Source organism: Solanum tuberosum, unplaced genomic scaffold (genome assembly GCF_000226075.1).
Source record: "Solanum tuberosum cultivar DM 1-3 516 R44 unplaced genomic scaffold, SolTub_3.0 scf00128, whole genome shotgun sequence".
NCBI classification, from domain to species: domain Eukaryota; kingdom Viridiplantae; phylum Streptophyta; class Magnoliopsida; order Solanales; family Solanaceae; genus Solanum; species Solanum tuberosum.
In genome coordinates, this window is record NW_006239053.1 from 607,866 (window position 1) to 628,829 (window position 20,964).

General features: G+C 34.5%; 4 protein-coding genes and 2 non-coding genes across 7 annotated transcripts; 3 read left to right on the top strand and 3 right to left on the bottom strand.

The window, feature by feature from the left end:
• Positions 1-354: 354 nt before the first annotated feature.
• LOC102603180 (ras-related protein Rab11A) lies at positions 355-2,412 on the bottom strand. The gene is made up of 3 exons (XM_006350731.2): positions 2,302-2,412; positions 1,925-2,125; positions 355-1,165 (listed from the first exon to the last, which is right to left on the bottom strand). Exons 2-3 carry the CDS (start codon positions 2,087-2,089, stop codon positions 683-685), a joined length of 648 nt encoding a protein of 215 aa, XP_006350793.1. The 5' UTR covers positions 2,090-2,125; positions 2,302-2,412; the 3' UTR covers positions 355-682.
• A 1,905-nt stretch (positions 2,413-4,317) lies between these two features.
• On the top strand, positions 4,318-9,617 carry LOC102603521 (transcription elongation factor B polypeptide 1). Its single transcript, XM_006350732.2, has 4 exons — positions 4,318-4,569; positions 4,752-4,857; positions 8,937-9,016; positions 9,237-9,617. Exons 1-3 carry the CDS (start codon positions 4,458-4,460, stop codon positions 9,013-9,015), a joined length of 297 nt encoding a protein of 98 aa, XP_006350794.1. The 5' UTR covers positions 4,318-4,457; the 3' UTR covers position 9,016; positions 9,237-9,617.
• A 673-nt stretch (positions 9,618-10,290) lies between these two features.
• Positions 10,291-10,372, top strand: TRNAS-AGA (transfer RNA serine (anticodon AGA)). The gene has a single exon. It is a non-coding gene; the product is annotated as a tRNA-Ser (tRNA).
• A 2,167-nt stretch (positions 10,373-12,539) lies between these two features.
• LOC102603860 (uncharacterized) lies at positions 12,540-15,741 on the top strand. 2 transcript variants are annotated; one of them, XM_006350733.2, is made up of 6 exons: positions 12,540-12,785; positions 13,806-13,896; positions 14,431-14,606; positions 14,697-14,772; positions 14,852-14,919; positions 15,377-15,741. In XM_006350733.2, exons 1-5 carry the CDS (start codon positions 12,693-12,695, stop codon positions 14,866-14,868), a joined length of 453 nt encoding a protein of 150 aa, XP_006350795.1. In that variant the 5' UTR covers positions 12,540-12,692; the 3' UTR covers positions 14,869-14,919; positions 15,377-15,741. The 2 variants fall into 2 exon arrangements, with proteins under 2 accessions (XP_006350795.1, XP_015165704.1); XM_015310218.1 differs by having other exon boundaries at positions 14,461-14,606.
• A 947-nt stretch (positions 15,742-16,688) lies between these two features.
• LOC102604196 (thylakoid lumenal 15 kDa protein 1, chloroplastic) lies at positions 16,689-19,033 on the bottom strand. Its single transcript, XM_015310219.1, has one exon. It carries the CDS (start codon positions 18,978-18,980, stop codon positions 18,321-18,323), a length of 660 nt encoding a protein of 219 aa, XP_015165705.1. The 5' UTR covers positions 18,981-19,033; the 3' UTR covers positions 16,689-18,320.
• Positions 19,034-19,085: 52 nt separating this feature from the next.
• Positions 19,086-19,157, bottom strand: TRNAD-GUC (transfer RNA aspartic acid (anticodon GUC)). Its single transcript has one exon. It is a non-coding gene; the product is annotated as a tRNA-Asp (tRNA).
• Positions 19,158-20,964: the final 1,807 nt, after the last annotated feature.

The window sequence follows — 20,964 nt, forward strand, 5'->3', positions numbered from 1 at the left end:
AACATTATTAACGATAAAATTTATTACAAGAAATGTAAGTATATGTTGTTAAATCAATGAAGAAATGCCATGGAGCTGAAATAGGTTCGAGAGGGGAACAAGTATAAGACTTTGAATCCTCTTACATTGTGTGTGACAAACTTGTTAGTACACGTAGTAAACTAAACATACTTTCCTTGATGATAATATTTTTTCTTATTCCTTTCCAAGAACATCATATTCAAGTTTCCTTGCTTTAAATACCGACACAGAATATTGTACTGGAAGCAAGATTTCAGCAAAACCAATTGTGAAAAAAGAAGACATATTGATTAGAAACACTCACAGAACAGCAGCCATAACTTTATTGACAGAAACACGAGGAAACATGCTCCGATTGAATTAAAAACTCATTTGTACCACCAAGTCCTGGAGATCAGAGTTAATTTGATCTTGCCAACATCACCAGTATCCACAATTTTCTTAAGTAAATGGGTAAAGTGTGTATCATATGAAGTATAGATAGTCCTAAACCACTAGGCAATATTAACATGAAACAAGCTCTGCTCTTTATCAATCAAGAATGTAATCTATTAGCCACTCTTGCCCTGAATGAAGGAAATAGAAGACAAGAAAAGAAACAAGGGAAAAATCAAAAGTTTATGCCTTGCTACAAATTCTATTTCCTTTTTGAAACATAAACTCAAGTGGAACAGCAGCCTCTCTTCACATTTGCAGAGTTATCACTGACATTGATGGTTGTACCCTCACCAGGAAGTGCAGTGCTATCTGCTTCCTGGGCTGCCAATGCCTTCTTGCTAATGATCTGGTATATATCTGTCAATATAGTCTGAAACGCCTTATCAACATTAAAAGCTTCCAATGCTGACGTCTCAAGAAATGACAGCCCTTCCTTCTCAGCTAAAGTTTGACCATCCTGCTCGGAGACTGCTCTAAGATGCCTAAGGTCAGACTTGTTTCCAGCCATTATGATTACAATATTAGAGTCTGCATGGTCTCTCAATTCCCGTAGCCACCTCAGAACATTGTCAAATGTTTGCCTCTTTGTTATGTCATAGACAAGGAGGGCACCAACTGCTCCTCGATAATAAGCACTGGTAATGGCTCGGTACCTTTCTTGCCCTGCAGTGTCCCATATCTGGGCCTTCACTGTTTTCCCCTCCACCTACATCATAAAGTAGAATTAGTGAGAGATGTCAAAAGAACAATACTTTTGCCATGCCTTAATAATGAGAAGAAATGAATCTTGCAGGTGGCAAAAGCAATTTGACTCATTGGTCCACAGGCTTACAAATTTAGTACTTCACAGTGTAAAATCTTTTTGACCTATAGGACACAATAAACGCCACTCAAACGCTCAAATTCCCATCAGATATAGACATCTTCATTTCACCAGAGAAGAAAATAAGAGTATTGTACAACTTTTCTCACAGGGACTCCGTAACCAAGATGATTCAGATGTAAAACACAGTTACCAAAATTTCCTCACTCCTAACAAGCATGTCCATACAAAGGTCCAGCTACATATATGCAATTGTACCTTGTGCATACCTTGAAATAATGAATGAATCTGTACACTATGAAAGAATCAAACTTTGTTGGCGTTCATTTAATAGATGATGACCATGTCTAAGGTGTTTGTTTTTTGTTTACAATGGAAAAAGAGAAAAAGGGCCAACTATGACGAGTCATATAGTAACAATTATCTCTATGACATTCACATTGCAAAACCATACAAACGCGTAATTCCAATAGCTTAAAATTAATCATTCAACGATTTGTCATAGTTTTCATCACTTCATGTTTCATAAGAGCAATTACAGAAACAAAAAACTTGAAGGTTAGGCTAATAGAAATCAGAAAATCACCGTACGTGAAGCTAAAAGGAATGCAAATAAAATTACACCATGAGATTGATACAAACCTGAAGAGTTCTGGTGGCAAATTCAACGCCGATAGTGGACTTCGACTCCAAACAGAACTCATTTCTCGTGAACCTGGATAAAATGTTTGATTTCCCCACTCCAGAATCCCCAATCACGACGATCTTAAACAAATAATCGTACTCGTGATCCACTTTATTTGCCATAATCACTTTGATCTCTTCTCTCTTCTCTCCCAAAACCTACACAAACGAACAAACCTTTTTCAGATCGACAAATTCCCGATCTAATCGGATCCAGACTAAACCTAACTGCAACATAAAAAAAAACAGAGGCTATTTTCGCACACATATGTATATGCTGATATTCAAATAGAGAAAAATGTAATTATATGTATGTATGCCGATGTAAAGCTTACCGGAAGGAGAGATCGGAACGGCGTCGGCCGGAGAAGAAATTGGAGAGGATTGAGCAAGGAAATGGATGATTGACAAAAAGAGAAATGTTGTAGTTTTGAAACGGCCAATGTGCGCACTACTATTTTTGCTTATTTTATCATTCATATTTTTTCTATATATACTCGGTCCAAAAGAGAACAGTTGTAAAACTACCATAGTATATTTATTAATCACGCTCCACTGTCTCAATTTATATACGAATAACTTTTTTTAATTAGATTGAAAAAAATTGATATATTTTTATATTAAGTGATAATTTAATTTTATAATGTTAATTTTATAAAATGACTTATTACCACACACATTTTTATCATTTATTTTATTTCACAATTTTCTAAAATCCTTCTTTCTTTTTTAAATCATGACAAGTTAGAGACGGAGAGATTGGTAGTTATTTATTTATCGCAAAAAGAAAGAATCAAACAGTTTTTTTCAGGCTAAAATGGAACGGCGACCTTTTGGTGAGGTGTTTGCGGAAAGCCTCCGTTGGAAATGACGGGCTGTAGGCTGTAATGGGAATGTTTAATGTTGAAGTATTCCTTCACAGTTTAGGAGTCGTTTGGTGGAGATATAAAGTATAATAATCTCATAGATTAATATATTATTATTTTATTCTGTGATTGATTGGAGATATTAAGCAGACATAAAATTATTTATCTCATCATTTATACTTTGTCACAAGTTATCTCATTTAGGTGGTAGAATAACTTATCGTTGTTGAATTAATTCACTATATTAGACTAATCAAGCAAACTGATGACATTCTTTTTTTTGTCACGCTGATACTCACTTTGCGATTCGATTGATTCAAATTGATATCGAAAAAAAATATTTTGAATAAAATTTATATTCAAAGTGATTCAGGTTTCAAAAATTTAAATTTTCTTATGTGACTAGACTTACTCATATACTTTTATGTGAAGATGTTTGATTGAATTCGGAATACAATTTTTTTTTTTGTGGTATGTAAAATAAGGTAAATACATGTAATAAGTAATGGTGAAAGTTTTAGAAGACTTTATTTCTTTCTTGGTGCGACCAACATAAGTATCATATCAAATAAAAGTGAAATACGTATACTAAAATTAAATATTTCTAAAAATAATATATCATTTATTATATTAATGATAATAAAATAAAGCATGCGTTTACTTTCTCTTGTATGCTTCAACCACAAACATTATTGTCTCATCATGAAATGGCAAAACGTAAACAATATATATGGTCTCATCATGAAATGACAGAAACTATATTATTCCTTCACTAAGAATAAAACTCGATTACTACTATATATGGTCTATTACCCTATAACATATTGAAGAAAGTGTTTCAATTAAATATTATTTTTTCATGTGTTCTCATTCATCTATAATATAATTAAGTTAATCACATAAATTATGTCATTTTCTTTAATTATACGGTTTAATAAGTCGTAAAATTACATGTATTTGCTACTTGAGATTGATGTATATAATTAAAAGAGATGAAATAGTTTATGTGATTAACTTAAATTTCTACTAGACAAATGAAAAAACAGTCACCTACCAAAAAAAAAAAGAATATGTCAATTTGAAATACTTTATTAGAGGTTATATTGGATCTTGGGAACTTACATAAATCCACTAGTTTAGGAGTTAATTACTTAAATACACTTTAGCTTATAATATTACGTATTTTACTAGATTTTTGCGCTTGCAAATACGTCGAAATACATGTATATCAAATGCATGAGGTCAAATTTAGGTGTAATTTATTTTAGATACATTATAGCCAAGTTTAATCACATGTATCTGAAATACATAGCAAACTTTGCTTGCCTCTATCTCTTATCTCGTTCACCACTCTCCCATGTATCTAGTATCTCACATACATGCGAATCACTTCAAATACATTCATATACATATGGACATGCGGCCCAAATACAAATGGCCCAACAACTCCTTCTAATACCAACTTCCAACCCGATCCACTGGTTCGGATCTGTCAATGACCAAAACTTTTCCAACAAGCTTTTCCTTTTTACCTTTATCATCTACGCACGAGTGTATCTTTTCCGTTTATCGTTTCCACAAGCAAACTGATCAATTGATTTTTCGGCATTAACCCATCGGCGAAGATGAAGAAGGAGGATACCGTGAAGCTAATCAGCCGCGAAGGTTTTGAATTCATCATTGATAAGAAGGCTGCTATGGTTTCACAGACTATTCGTAACATGCTCACTTCTCCAGGTCAATCTCCCTTTTTTCAATTTCAATTAGGGCTTTTTTGGGGTCCATTGCGATTTAATTCAATAATCGTTGTAATTGCAGCAGAAATGTGATTTCCTTGATTGGAGCGATTGTTAATTTCTATTCGGTGTTTGATGGTAATTGGGATGTGATTGTAACTATTTGTAATTTGTTTGTTGCAGGGAGTTTTGCTGAGACAGAGCATGGGCAAGTGACTTTTCCGGAGATTAACACCACCATTCTTGAGAAGATCTGCCAGTACTTTTACTGGTCCCTTCAATATGCAAGGTCATATCTTACATTTAATTTAAACATCATAAATTACTGCTATGTTTGTCCTGTGTTAATTTCTTAGTTATAGAAATATAGAATTCAGGTTTACCCCTTTAATTCCGAAGGACTTATAACTACATTGGGCATCATTTTTTCATATGTATGATTGGACTGTTTTTTCTTGAGCAGAGGGTCAATTAGAAACAACCTCTCTACCTCTCTACCTTTGAGGTAGGGGTAAGGTCTGTGTACACTCTACCCTCCTCAGACCCCCACTTTGTGAGACTACACTGGGTATGTTGTTGTAATTTGATGTATGAGCAAGGAGCCTAACTGGCAATAGTAGAAAATACATGAGCACCTAAGGGTATGGCCTAGTAGTCAATGAAGTGGGTTGAGTACCATCAAGTCTTAGATGACAAAAACATTAGGTGATTTCTTTCCATTTGTCCCGTCCTAGCCTTGGTGAACATAGTTACCCAGTACTTGTTGTTGATGGAGTGGCAGGTATCCCCTGGAATTAGTCTAGGTGCGCTCAAGTTGTCCTGGACCCCATGGTTAAAAAAGAATAAAAACCATTATATTGGTATGTTGTATCCATGTTTTAGGCTTTTCAGATGATTCTGGATTAGTAGTTTGTGAGCCCTAAGAGGAGCATTTGCATTATTGTGTTTTTGATGTTCAATATTTTCGATAGCATACATAGTTTTAGATCTGAGAACTCCTCGTGGTTATATGAACTAGCTGTAAACTAGGGCATGCTCATGCACTTGTATTGATCTATGTGAAGCACCTTTGAGGTTGGCTTCATATAGATCATGATATATATTTTTGTCTTTGCTAGGTCCAACATGTGGTAAACTAGATTGTAGTTTCTTTTTGGTCCTAAATGGTGGTCCTAAGTTTTGCTTGCATTTGGCTTTAAAATAGTTAGGGTTAGAAATCCGAAGTTGCTGAAATGTAGTCTTGAAATTTCTCACTGGGTGAAATGAGGGCATAAGTCGCTTCTAGGTTTATATATCATGGAAATTTGGGAAGTATGCAGGATTATGCAACTTCATCAAGGAGGGTCTCAGATTTTATTATGTAGGCTCAAAGAAATGAAGGAGTAGGGTTGCAATCTAGAACCAATGGAACAATGCAAACTCAACAGGCCTTTCACCACTTGTCTTCATTTTTCAGCAAGTAGTATCAGAAATGAATAATAAGTAGGGTAGCATTCTACAACAAAACTCAAAGAAATGAATGATTAGGGTTGCAGTATATTACCAAAACAACAATGCAAAATCAAGAGACTGTCAACCACTACGACTTCCTTTTTACCAAATAGGCTCGAAATGAACAAATAGCCCTGCAGGTGCAACCAAAAGAACAGTGTGAATTCTGAGAGTTATGTCCTCTTCCACTTCTTATTATGATGTTTTTCTTACTGAAAATTTACAATTTTGGGAACTTTTTGGTGGTACAATCTATTGTGGTACAACTACCTGCTTCCTTGACTTCCTTGTAGCGCTGAGGAGGAGAGCATTGGATTTTTTATATAAGACGGTTACCACTTCAACACTTAGGGTGTGTTTGGTATGGAGGAAAATGTTTTCCTAAAAAATGTTTTCCTGGAAAACAAGTTTGATTTTTTGTACTTATTTTTCTCATGTTTGGTTTGGTGAGCAGAAAATATTTTCCGGAAATTTTTTTTAGTGTTTGATTTATGAATGAAAAATGTTTCTAAGAAATATCTTTTTTTTTTACTAGAATAGAAAATAATTTTTGAAATTGAAAATATTTTTTAAAAACAAACTTAAATTTTTTCTTTTTGAAGGGGGTGGGGGCTTATGGGGGGGAGGGTAGGGGGTGGGTAAAAAATAAAAAAATTGAAATTAGAAGTATTTTTTAAAAACAATTTTTAATATTTTTTGGGAGGGGTGGGGGTAGGGGTGAGGTAAAAAAATTGAATTTAAAAACAAGCTTTAAATTTTTAAATTTTTTTTGGGGGGGATGGTTTGAGTGTAAGGACAAAATAAATTGATTTTTTCAACAAAAAAATAATTGTAATTTGAAGTTGGAAGATAGTTTTGGAAAATGTTTTCCTTAAGTTTTGAAGGGAAGTCATTTTCCTTAAATTTGAGAAAAATGAGTTGATTTGAAAAATATTTTCCAAAACATTTAACCCAACCAAACATGAGAAAATTGGAAAACATTTTCCAAACCAAAGAAGCAATCAACAAATCAAGTTGAGGTATCAAAATCCTGTCTTCTTTCGTTTCGACCCTCATCTATGAGATGAGGAATCCCTCATAGCTAGATTCATCAGTAGCTTAGAAACGTCTTATTAATCTACAATAATCGATAAGAAAATCATTGCCGCTGTCAGCTACAGACCCAGAGTAAGACCTAAACAATGAACTCTTCTCTTTGGTAACAAACAATCAAAGTCAAACCTTTATGAAGACGAGCATACGATGTGACTTGAACCACACCCTCACTTCACGTCTTCTGACAGCGGTTAGAATGGCAATGACTCTATCTTTCTCCTCTGATTCCTATCGAGTTGCCCAAAGGCTTCTCTTCTGACTGTGCTCGTTGGGGCATTAAGCCTAGGTTTGGAACCCCTGCCGCGGGCTCCCCCTTCGTCTTTCTTTTGGTGTGACTGTTTTTCTATCAATATCCGGTGATCAAGAAGAGAATGCCGTAATGGAATGGGCGAGGCCGAGATTAGATTGACTTCCCCTCATCCAGTTCCTACCTGCACGGATGCCTTCCCTTCCTTGCAAAGCGAACCTAGTCAAGCAATGGAAGGAGAAAGGAAAAAGACCTTCCTCGCGCACAGACAGACCATCTTTAGCGAAGTCCCTCCTTCCCAACCTCTCCTACAGCATCCATTTCGTCAAAGAAGGACGGAGCAGGCACACTGACTACTCTGATTGGGCGTGGACTGGGAAAAAGTAGCAGCTAAAGGAAAGCTAAAAGGTATTGGCGAAGAAGTAATGGAGGATCTGATATAGATTGAAAAGAGGGAAAGCTAAGCTAGCTAACGAAAGGGTTGGGATTCGCCTCGCCCTAGTACACCAACCAGGAAGAAAGATTTTGTGCTTTTCCCCTTTCCGCCAAACCAGAACGAGAGCCAATCGGGTCGATCAGAATGTCCTTATTTCACAGCGCTATAACATTCTCAAGTTAGAGTCTGACTATCTCTATTCTAAGTAGCACCCGAGAAAGCACACGCTAAGCAGATCTTTACCAAAGCCATATCTCCATAAGCATCCAAAGCTGCCTACTCATTGGTAGTGAAAAAGCAAGAACATAGATATGTTTACGAAGCCAAGAGCCACTCATCTGAGCCAGCGGATTCGAATTCTGCTATGCCGGTGCACAAAGCAAGCACACAAGGACTGCGTAAATCTTTGGTCTGTCTATCATTGCCCATGTTGGGCTGACTCCTTTTTTTAGGCAAGAGGACCCCTACTGATATTGACTGACCTGTTGATAGGCTATAAGTAGGCCGTTTGCTATTGCTATAAGGGCTGCTCGCCTTTATACGGCTTGGCTTCGCTATCGCTCGTAATGGTCGACAGTATTCCTGCCATACCTGAATTCCTATTATTTAGAGCTAGAAGCTTCGCCAGAAGCAAGCAAGATGAGGTCGCTCTGCTTCGTAGACAAGGCTCGTTCCGTACTTTACTTCCTTCATACCAAACACACCCTTAATCTAAGATGATGCTTTACTGAATTGAATTTTGCTTCATCTACAGTGTTTGGGGGAAAGCATTTGTTTTGGTCCACATGATATGATTATTTGTTGTAAATTAGAGATATTCGCACAGATAGTGGTGCATGCTCAAGTAACACATAGTTTTTTCCAGTATCTTGCTGCTTTTTTGTTCTGATGTAACATCTCTATGAGTTAGTGAGCTAGCTGCTAATAGATCTTAGTGTTCCCCTTTTTGTTGTGGATCACAATCTGGAAGCCCCAAACATGAACTATTATTGGGTATTGATATTCCTATCCTTTTGATCTTATGAAGCAACTCCTTCCCCTTCTTATATGCTGTTGATTTTGTTTGGTTGTACTTATATGGATTTTTTTCCCTCTGCAGTGGCAAGGAAACAGAATTCCATATTGAGCCTGAGATCACTTTGGAATTGATGATGGCTGCCAATTACTTGCACACCTGAGGTATTACTTCTTGTCCTCGGGGTAAAATTCCTGATTGTACAGTGTTTCCTTATTCTTTCTTGGTAATACTTTACGAGCCAAATATTCATATATCTGATCTATCATCTTCATAATCTTTTGTGCAATTGAATCTTTTCTGTTGCCATTTATAACTGTTTTGTGTTTCATTTCTTGTGATATACCTCCCTAGTTTGTTCCTAACTGAGTGAACATTTCCCAGGAACAATATTACTTTGGGGACCTAAGGTATAGAAGTTTGGAAAAAGCATTGAATTGCCATTGGAGCTGATAGGATGTGGATATTTTTAGTTGTTTTTGAAGTTGGCACTGTAACTTTTGGTACATATGTTGTCTCCCTCTACTGGAGAATGTAATAGTATTAGACATTTTGGGGCCTCACTCAGTTCTATCTGTTCCATGGTTAACCCATTTTAACAGCAGAATTTATCCCCATGTGGATGAATGTTCATGTATCATGTGGTACTTGAATTTTTAAGGTACTCTATACTCGACGTGTTTAGATGCTTGAAGGGCTACTTGAGATCCTCTTTTAAACCTTTCTTATACTACTAGTAATCGAGTCCTTATTGATTGAGCACTATGAGAGAAGTTTGCTAGTGAATTCCATCTGGTATTACATGGGGATTTCTTTGATCTTTCTTTTATGCATTTCATGGTTCAAACTAATGCATATATTTTTACTGGCTAATTCGTTTTATTGACAATTGATGCTTGTGATCACACACACCTATAATCCCTCCAATCTCAAACTTTAATTGCTTACTCTAAAGTCTAACACGGGAAAAAAAAGAAGGGGAAGGGCTGCAAGCATCAGTGGTTATTTTCACGGTTAAAATTCGTAATCTATAAGTAACGTGAAAACAACTTTACCTTAGTAAATGCTTTATGAGTTAAACAATCTTATTTAAGATCGTTGTCTTCAAGTAAACCTGATGTGGGGATTATGATCCTCGAATTGTAGAGGACGTCCAATAAGTGGAATAATAACTTGGTGTGCGGGCACACACAACCTTGAAGAAAATAAATCTATGGGTTCGTGTTCAAATCAATTTATACGCATTTTGTTTAATGTTATGATATACTTGCTATCTTCTACTAGGATGTATCAAGCTCATCAAGGCTTGGGCAACTGTAAAGAAATTACTAGGTCACATTCTTACATTTTACATTTCTTTTTCTTCTGTTGTATGTTTGAATTGACCTTACTGTAATATATTTGTACCTATTGTAACTGTGGCATTAAATAATCAAAAGTGGACGTGCCGGAGTGGTTATCGGGCATGACTAGAAATCATGTGGGCTTTGCCCGCGCAGGTTCGAATCCTGCCGTCCACGTTTTTTTATTTTTATGTTCATTTTATACTTTGTTTCAATACTACTATTTTATAATTGTTCCATCAAGTAAAGTAGGGATAAAAAGCGTAAGAGAAAATTATACCACTTTATCAGATTCTAGCTAGATAGTAGATAGCGATAGTTTACAGAACAATATACGTTTCAATTTTATTTAGATGATTATATCATGAGACTTGTTATTGTATTAGCTAGCGTATCTGGACAGGGGATTGAATAGTGTATGTTATAATGTATCCCAATTCAGTCATGAGCAGGTTGAAGAAAGTTTTAACGGTCCAACCTGACTTTGGAGGATTGAATCCATGTGTGAGATAAAATATGTGGATGACTAATTGTGGCTAGAGTTGAAAGGCTAATCAACATCGAATATAGCTATTTTTCTGTGAATGATCTGTTGTTGCGGTAGAACGTATGAAATAGATGAGTTGAGGTGATCATTTGAACTCAAACTTTGTTTATTTATTTTAACAAATGTTCAAATGATTGTGAATCAAGTTCAAATGAATTGTGGTACTATTACGAATTTTAACACATTAAATTTAAATTTTAAATTTGATAATTTATTTTATACGTTGGATGGATTTTTTGAGATATCTTTGAAGGTGTGGATGGGGTGGAGGAGGACTTTTTGTTAGTTTGTGTTGATTCGATGAGTGATAGTGCCATTTGAGAGAAAATTCTGAATCCAACTTGACAAATAGATAAAAATGACATAATTTAATATTATATTTAAATTGAAAACTTGAAAGAGAAAATGGGGTCAGCACTAAGAAAGAAAGAAAAGGACTATTACTTGTGATTTATCTCTTACATGTCTTTGTTTTTTTTATCGACTTATAGATAAGCCTTTTAACGTTGTCAATTGCCTCAAATACACTAGCTTTTAATAATTAAATTAAAATATATATGGCACTAATGAGGAAAGCCACATACATATTTAAACCCTTTTCATGGGTAGGGGTCATCATTAATCAAAGGGCCAAATTTCCTATTCTGATCTTGTGTACAAAAAAATATTATGAAAATTGACTCTAGCAAGATAAGAGAGCCAGCCATATATTATATATATAAATATAAAATCTATGTGTGTGTAAGAGATGAGAAAAGGATGGGAATCAAATCTTGAAGTGTAGAAAAATCTATTTAATTCTTTCAATGCAATCAATATGCAGATAAGGTGGGTGTTTAATTTATACTGAATTATACATATGGCATTATATATGGTTATTTTTTCCTAAACAATGTTTGTGTTACAAACTTATTCCTCAGATTATTCTTTTTGGTGATTGGTTTATTCTGCAAGTTAGATAATTAATGTGTACGGGATAGCTTAACTATCCGTTTGTTGAATTTTCCTATATGAAATTCAGATAGTGATGATTCAAGTGTATTTCGATAAATATTTGATGATAGTTCAGATAGAAAATTCACATATATACATGCTGGTTCAGGTAGAAAACTTAAAAAATGAAGGTCGTTTGGTAGAATGTATAAAAATAATGTTCAATAAAGTGTATTAGTAACACGTGCATTAGTTATAATTGTGTCTCTCACAAATTTATAGGCGAATATCAAATTAGTCCACTCCTATAATGTTTGGTGCTGAATTGGCCCTTAAATTAAAATGTGGTTCGATCATCAAATTACTTTGTATTATAGGGCAGGGGTCCATAATAGTGATTGTTGTGGTTTTGCAAAATTGTTTTCTACAAAATGTGTGACACTCCACAAATTGATTTTTATAAAATAAAGTTACATGATACCAAAAATAATTCAAGATTCGGATATTTTAGAATCTGAAAAAGAAGGAATGAAAGAGAAACTTACATTAATCAACTAAGAAAAGAATATTTGGATAATATTTTATTGATATTAAAAAAAAATATTTAAATTTGAAGTCAAAGTTAAAACTCAATACTCCCTCCCTTTTATATTAATTTTTCCCTATTGATATGATACATTCCTAAACTGATCTTATTAGCCATATTTTAGAACTTTTAATTTGACTTTTTACTACTTTCTGTTATTATTTAATATTAATGTATTGTTGAATTTGAGGATATATAAAATAAATAAATAAATAAGAGATAATAATTTTAAGATATAGTAAATAAAATGAAATTCTACACGTAAGACATTTATGCTTCGCAATTATGTAAAGTTTTCAAGATTTCACTATTCAGTTGTTCTTTTTTCCCCAAAATTCTTATATACTTATTCTCTACTGTACAAAAATCTGCATCTTCAATTATTTTATATAGAGAAAAAATCTTTGTTTGGTACTTTGCCTTTCTCTTCAATGGAAAAAAGTAGTAAGAAGACGCAAGTGGGTTCTGCTGATGTTTCTGCTTCCACCGGTATTTTCTCTTCAATTTTCCCACCACCATCTAAGGTACTTATTCATTATATGAACGACATTAGAGTAGTATATATGATTTGACTTAATACTAAAGTTTATAATGGAATAAGAATTTGGGAATTTGGAATTTGTTATATGTCTAACTGAAAATAGAATTTGAAATAAGATGCAATTTGCTAATTGAAGTAGTTTATGAAGAACATGGAGGAGTGGAGAGATATGGGTTTGCACTAATCAGTATATGTCAAATCTATCAGTTTCTGTGAACTCCAGAAACTCTGTTATCTAATTTCTGTGATAGAATTGTATTAACCTGTGAATGAAAACTTGACTGTTGGTGGTCGACGAATAGGATTTTAGTTGTGGGTATGGGTAACAGTTGAAGTGGTGTGTTTTATGCTCTTTCTTTATCCTCAAGTCATTAAGGTAGCATGTTAGAGGTGGTTTATGGGGATCTTATGTTTTCTACTCCCATTTGTGCCATTACTTTCTCCTTGTGGAATAGTTGATGTGTGTGCTTGTGGCAGAGTTAATTGGTACTTGCGTTGGTGGAAGATAGCACGTACCTTGTGGAATAGTTGATGTGGGTGCAAATTTTGTGATCAATTCAAGTAGTTAAGGGGATTTATAATCAAAGTTTTCTCTTTCCCAAGAGAAGATAAGGAGGGATTCATTTTTTTTCTTTCATGTGAATGTCCCTTTCGATATTCTTGTAGTTGAGGGATTGCAATTTCATAGCATTGGATTGATCTCTTCCCATGGAGGAGAGGTAAAAAGTTTCTTACCTTTTCTTTGTTGGTAGGGTTTGGTAAGTAAAGCAGAGTCAACTTGAATTCCTAACCAAAATCTGACAATCCTTTAACTCATGTAAACACCAGAAACTCTGTTTCTTAATTTCTATGATTCTGTCAGCTGAAAAAATTATTTTTGGTGGTCAACTAGGAAATTAATTGTATTAGTTTGAAATAGCGTAGCATCGATCTGCTTGTGTTTTCCTTTTCGAAAATAAAGTAAAAAAACTATTGTACTATCTCATCTTCCATATTCCTGTAGGTTATGGGAAGGAAAGCTTCGGCAGCTGAACTCATACAATCTCTGGAGAAGCAGTCATCTGGTTGTAGGGCATGGAACAAATCAGCTACAGGTGTCTTGTCACTTGTGATCTCTCTCTTTTCCTCATTCTCATTCGTCCTCTCTTTGTTTCACCTCATTAAATTTATGTGTTATTCTCCAATCTATCTTAACACCTGACTCTTGGAGAATCATTGCGGTGCTTCACGTACTTGATTCTACCGACATAAGATAAACCTATTACTTACAAGAGATTCTCGGACACCTCTTTCCATTCCCCTTCCAATCAATTGGTCACACTTGATCACGTATTTCTTGTGGTATAAATCCAAACCAAGCCTTTACTCTGTAACTTGTACTACGAGTGATGAATAGGGAATAGATGAAAGATGTATGATTCCGTGTAATTATGATAAGGTTTTTTTATACACTACAATCAGTTTCTTTTCTCAGTTTTATAATCATGAACAATTGCTTTCAATCCTAGGTTCTAACTTGTGGTAACTTGATGCTTTTGCTTGTATATTCTGCATTCACACTGAGATAGCAATACTTTTATTGTGAGATATATGATAAAGTAGTGTCTAAAACATACATCCTTGAGCAGCTTACGTGACGAAAAATAAACAAGGTGCAGGGCATTGCAGATCCAGTAAGGAACATGAATCACTTTTTCAAGATAGAGGGGAAACATGTCCCCTAAGTTCTTCTCTCTTATATGGTGGTCAAGAGGACATGTATATCAAGTCATCCGATGCTCATAAAACTCTATCATATCCTTCTGTGAGTTCTTTTTCTTAAAATCATCTTCATAATTTAAAATATGCAATGTGATGATACTTACTCCTTTTGATGTACTTATAAACATTTCAGTACAAGAAGGAAGGAGGAGAATACGATTCTAGTGGAAACAACCAATACAGTGCATCTAGAGGAAATTGGTGGCAAGGTATGTATGTTGTAATTATATTGCAATGGTTGCAAGTACTCATCAGTGGAAGCTAAGTTTTGCAAATTCTTGTATTCAGGGTCACTTTATTACTAGAAACATGGCCTCCGATCCCCCAAGACGTGAATTCCCATTTATTTAGTAGAGGTAAGTTAGTGAAGGACATCAAAAATTATTCCATTGATCAAATATGCGTCTCTGATGTCAGAACCTTTTATCTTGAAATATTCTAATTTAATTTTAATTTTAATGCAAATTCTGAACTTGTTATCTCAGTTTTTTCTTATGTTGAGGACCTTTTGTTTAGCAGCACAGTTTACGGTGATGGTTGTCTACTTCCATATTGCTTACTCTTTTACCCACAAAATTGTAACAGATTCATGCTGAAACTTGCTCTTTTTTAAAGGGGTGGGAGCATTTTCATAAAGAATGAAATACGTCTTTTCCAAAAATGTATCTTGTTTAGCTAAGATGTTGTGCAAGTTTATGATGTTGATCATACAGTACATATATTCTTATTTTTACTTCTTCCAGTAACACCGTGATGTTAGTTTGCTGCACTACAAATGATTTTTCGTTTCATAATTTCTTGATTAATTTGCAGGAGTTCTGGAAGTCTTGGAACCAGGTTGCTATAGATTTGTTGAAGACGGCCATGTGTTGACAGACTCACAACTTTTTACTCTGGGATCTCTTGATGGTTATTTGAACCTTATATGACATGGACCTTTTTAATCCTTTTAGCTCTGTGCCTTACAAAGCAGGGACTTTGGGAACTACATCTTTATACTCCTTTAAACTCTTCGTATGCAATTAAACGATGTAAATTTCTGAATAAGTTCTTGTCAAGACTTGCATGAAACTAGTTCTTTGGAAATCTACTGTGCAATGAACTTTCTGAATAAGATTGATGCTTGACAGAACATTATGTATGCTTTTGATGGCTTGAAATTCTATTTTTTATACATACATTAGGATTGAAGAAGATTGTGTCAATCAAACTGCAGTTTGTATCTTCAATCATCATGGTCTTTTTCAATTGTTCTCCATACCTGTTCAACAATTTATTATGCTAGTTACTACTACCACAGGAACAACCCAAAGCGGCAAAGAACAACTGGGGCTGCTGCAGTCTAAGTATAGTAGTAAGCCCATAGGGTTAATGTTGTTGTACACGACCACATAAGAAAAGAATTAACAAAGCAATGTTTCCAGTTTTTGGTCTCAACAAATAGAAATAAGAAAAAACAAAAGGGACATTTTCAAACAGGCTTTCTGCTACATAATTTTCCTGCTATGCTGTCACATAAGTCTTTCTTAAGCACTGGTACAGTGGGCACAAACATATTACCTCATCTCTTTGCTGACAACAATAGACCTGTAATACTCCTTGAGCTTTTAGAGTTGGGTACGTCTACCTATCCCAAAAGATGAATTCTTTATGAAAATGTGTTGTAGAGCTTCAAATATTAGAGGTTGGTCCTTACCTTTAGGCTTTAACCAACCTCCCAAGTAACCCTGGAATGATCCTTGAATACTAAATCAGAACCTAAACTCCTTGCCTTTTGATTACATTCGAGCAAAATCTTGGAAGAACTTTACAATCTTGATCTTTTGCCATGAAAGTTAAAAAATTGGAGCTCAATCACCTGAATTTTTTTCTCAAGAACCAAAAACCAAGCACTACCTCAAAAGATGGTGGTCAAATTTGAAAGCTTACAAACTGCCTTGATCCTATATGAATACAGTACTTTATTGGACTTGTCCATTCAAGGCAAGGTAATAAGAATTTGGAAATGATTGAGCTACAAAATATAAAAGCAACAGAATTGGCAATGAAAACTTTCTTTTCTGAAGAAATAATACCTTCTCCAAAGAGGAAAGAAAATCCATTTAGTGATAAATATTCAACCAAATAAAGGCATGCAAAACTATAGATATATATATATATATAAAGTACAGATCCAGCAGGTAATATCAACTGGTTTAATGGCACCTGACTTGCACCATTTAGGACAATTCGAAGTCCCAACCTAGAGCTGAAAAAAGGTCACAAATTCCAGATTCAAGAATATGCAACCCAAGGTTGATCCAACTGCAAATTAGCAAAATCCCAGCTTGCAGGATCTTTGTGTTAATATGGCAGGCAAAACATAATCACTACCATTGCTGCTTTTATCCTTTATGTCTACTATCCTGTTTCTGGTGAAACTCAAGTACACAGGAAAAGAAGAATGCTGAAAGATGAAGTGTGTTGAAGTTCACAAGATCCATAGATACTGTTGGACCGCCAATGCAGAGCTTTGTTGCAGCACTTGGGTTGGTGGGAATTTAAGGGCAGGCCGAGATAGAGTGCCATGGTAAAGAGCGAGTTCATACTACTATGTCATCTAAAGCTGATACGTGGATGCTGGTTGAGCTCAATTTTGCACTTCTACCACCACTCTTTAGCAGGGAATGAAGGCCAGGACTTATTATCATCTTTCTTCTAGTTTTTAATCATGTAAAATGTGATAAACCGAAAACTGAAGACCCCATTTCATTTCAGAGGCAATTTACTGAAAACTTGTGACTTTGCAAACTGAAGGACAGTGAGAAGATAACAACACTTTGCCAGTATAATGGCTTGGTGGCAGTTCCATTGATAATGACCTAGGAAGCATGATAATGGAGGCATGTGGGGATCTCCAATATTCCTCTGAATAGGAAATGTTGAGGATTGATTGTACCACAACATCAACCCGTGATCATGGAATACTTTTTGGATCACACAGCAATAAGAATCCGACAAGCATAATTCACAAACAATCAACAAATTCTATTTTGTTTCATTCTTACCAGGATCAGATTGATGTGTGGTGGCCATCTCACTCAAAATGTAGTCTTCATCATTCAATGAGATCGATTAGGATAGCTAGTTATGGCAGCGTGATATCTCCTTCATCTTTGACAGGTTCAAACTTGTTAAATTGTTGGATTTGGAATCCTTCAACATTGATGGTACTTCTCGCAGTGAAATACAATCTCTAATTCATATAAGGTACTTTGCTGATCGAACTAATGCTAGTTCAACTCCCTCCTTTATAGCTAAGCTTTGGAATCTTGAACCTTTTGGGATAACAGGGCTTAAGTGGAGAAGTGATATTACCTACTCCCCTTCAAGATTCCAAAGGTTAACCATAATGGAAGCAGTTGAATCATTAGTTTGAGCAACAAAGTAACTTAAATGGATTATTAGAGATCGTATTACATTGGGATAAGTGCCGCAATGTTAAAGGATTTCAAATCATCATTTTAACAAGTCTTTAACTATCAAAGACGTCAGAGATATCAAGCCACCATGACAAGTCATCCAAATCAATCTTTGTGCCTTGCAAGTGAACCATAATAATGCAAAATACAAGCTATATGGCAATTTGATCAAATATAATCAAACCGAATACGGGTTCCACCTGCTGATGTTTATGTGGAACCTCATTAACAGGTTGAATAGCCAGCCTCATATACAGGGAAAATTATAAGGAGTACAAAGCTTACACTACACAAAGCTATTCGCAAAGCAATGTCTCTCGTGTTGCATTACCAGTAACTGTATTCACTCCATCAGCAAATTTGCAAAGGTATTCCCGTTGATCTTCTCTTAGAGGAACATCGGTGAAATCTGCTCCTTGTATAACGGAACCCTTGAAAGATGTATTCCCCGTTGTAAGTGCTCCTTCCAAATTAGCATTGCTTAAATTCACCTTAGTCACATTAGCTAAGGAGAAATCAGCACCTCTAAGATCCGCATCAGATAGATCAGCACCAGTTAAATCGGCATCAAAGAAGCTAGCTCCGAGTAACTTCGCACCTTTAAAATTAGCTTGTCTGAGTATTGAAGTTTTAAAATCTTGTTTGATTAACGTTTTCCCACTAAAATCCTTCCCTGTTAGATCTTGGCCCCTTGTTACTCCAGCACCGTAAGGGCCTCCGCCTTTAAAGGCTAAAGCAGGATCTGAAGCAAAGAAGAGTGAAGCAGAGAGAAGGGCCAGAAAACTTGCTCTTGAGATTGATTCGCTTAATGATATGAAACCATTTCTCGAAGATTCAGCTGATTTTAGAGAAACCTGTGATGTAGCTTGATGAGTTTGTGGGGAAAGATGGAGATTGTGAAGTTTTGGATTTGAGGGGAGTTTTGAACAACAGAAGCAGAAGCTGAGAATCGCCATTTCTGGGATGAGTGGCTATCAATGGTGAGATTTTTGTAGGGCATTTTGTTTGTGATAATCTTCAAAAAGAGGAGATAAGAGAGAGTTTGTAAAACAAAAATCTAACACCGCTGCCGGGGATCGAACCCGGGTCACCCGCGTGACAGGCGGGAATACTTACCACTATACTACAACGACTTGTTGTTCACTTACTGAAATATTATATTATTTAATAAAACAATCACACTGTACCATATACAATTTTTTGGAATTTAAACACAACAAAACAATCCAATATGTTCATTTTTTAAATCAAAACCTTTCCACCAATTAGTTGGCTGTGGTATCTGCATTGGATTTCAATTATACATTGCAGATTTCCTCTTTGTTTGCCTATTGAAGAAAGAAAGTCTTATATGACTTCAAACAAGGGAGAAAGGCCCTTCGATTAATTCGTCTGAGGTTATCAACAATTTTATTTTGTCTAAATTACTTTTTTTTTTTTTTTGTCCAAGTCACTTATTTTTAATCTATTAAAATACTTTTTTTGTGTCGAGGATCTATCAAAAATAATCTCCTTACTTGTTGATAAAATTTACAGTTTTGCACATACTCTATCCTCTTCACACCTTAATATGAGATCACGATAACTCACGATGATTAGTCGGGACAAAATCCCAACATACCCAGCCAATAATATACATATATAGTTGACCCATAAATTATTCATCTTTCAAGTAAGCTAGTAAGGATAAAAACGTATCCATATTCCACGCTTATATAAATCAATAAACGAATGACGACATGGGTTTCGATTACTTACTAGTCACTTATTTTTAAAATTGACTTTTATTTTTATTTTTCACTTTTAAAATATCAAGAAAAGACAAAAAATAATTTCATATTTTACCCTTAGCATTAAATACTTATTTTCCAAATCATTTTTCAAGACCTTATCTAAACATCAATTAATAGGGATAGTTTGATAATTAATATATATATATATATAATAAGTGGGAATATCTACACTACTTAGCACATGACAAGTGTTGGATGATATGTGTTTCATAGTGTTGTACATTCTTCTTTTATGGTTGTACCTTTAAAATTTATATTATTGGACAATTTAACACCATTAATTACGTACCTACTACTTTATTAGCCAAAAAGTTTGACATCATTTGGGCCCATTTATTATTTATATGTTTTCAATTTTCAATATATGTTGTTTATCTAATTCCTTTTTTCAACCTTTTATTTTAAACTTCTTGAAAATTTAATTACCTATTTATTACTCTCTCTATGCACTTTTAATTGTTATGATTTCTTTTTTAGAGTCAAACTATAAGGAATTTTTAACTAATATTTTTACAATGTGTTTTTTCATCATATTCATAGGCAAAAAATAACAATTTATATTACTTTTTGTATAGATTTTGCATATTTAAATTATTATTTTTAAATATCGAATTAATACAATCTGATTTAACTATGAAAATTAGTCAAATAGACTTTCAAAAAGTGCAACATGACAAATACAAGTGGACGGAGAGAGTATATTTTAGCTACAAAATATATTAGAGGTACAACTTTTAAAAAAATTTAAATTGTTATTGCGTTGACTCTTGAAGTCTTATCATTGTCATATGAATTTGAACAAATTATATATTATTAAAAGTTACATAAAAGATGCTATAAATCACAATAATTAGCAATTAAAAATATTTTTAAATCATATAAGAAATTTGGTTGACTAATTGGAATAGAATAAATAACATGTACTATTTGAAAATAACGTCAAAATTTCTAGAATTCACAATAAATTAACAACTGGAAATATTTTACTATATATAATAAGTGGGAATATCTACTACTTAGCACATGACAAGTGTTGGATGATATGTGATTCATAGTGTTGTACATTCTTCTTTTTGGTGCTGGCACGGGTACCAAATATCTATATATATGTGTCACAAATGGAAAAGACTCAATCAAGGAAGCAACT

Excerpts from the sequence above, each read along its gene's own strand:
- LOC102603180 (XM_006350731.2), bottom strand. The coding sequence starts at position 2,089 with ATGGCAAATAAAGTGGATCACGAGTACGATTATTTGTTTAAGATCGTC. Across the intron at positions 1,166-1,924 it reads TTGCCACCAGAACTCTTCAG|GTGGAGGGGAAAACAGTGAA; the intron begins GTTTGTATCAAT and ends TTTATGATGTAG.
- LOC102603860 (XM_006350733.2), top strand. The coding sequence starts at position 12,693 with ATGGAAAAAAGTAGTAAGAAGACGCAAGTGGGTTCTGCTGATGTTTCT. Across the intron at positions 12,786-13,805 it reads TTTTCCCACCACCATCTAAG|GTTATGGGAAGGAAAGCTTC; the intron begins GTACTTATTCAT and ends ATATTCCTGTAG. Across the intron at positions 14,607-14,696 it reads AAACTCTATCATATCCTTCT|TACAAGAAGGAAGGAGGAGA; the intron begins GTGAGTTCTTTT and ends TAAACATTTCAG.
- LOC102603521 (XM_006350732.2), top strand. The coding sequence starts at position 4,458 with ATGAAGAAGGAGGATACCGTGAAGCTAATCAGCCGCGAAGGTTTTGAA. Across the intron at positions 4,570-4,751 it reads TAACATGCTCACTTCTCCAG|GGAGTTTTGCTGAGACAGAG; the intron begins GTCAATCTCCCT and ends TGTTTGTTGCAG. Across the intron at positions 4,858-8,936 it reads TGGTCCCTTCAATATGCAAG|TGGCAAGGAAACAGAATTCC; the intron begins GTCATATCTTAC and ends TTCCCTCTGCAG.
- LOC102604196 (XM_015310219.1), bottom strand. The coding sequence starts at position 18,980 with ATGGCGATTCTCAGCTTCTGCTTCTGTTGTTCAAAACTCCCCTCAAAT.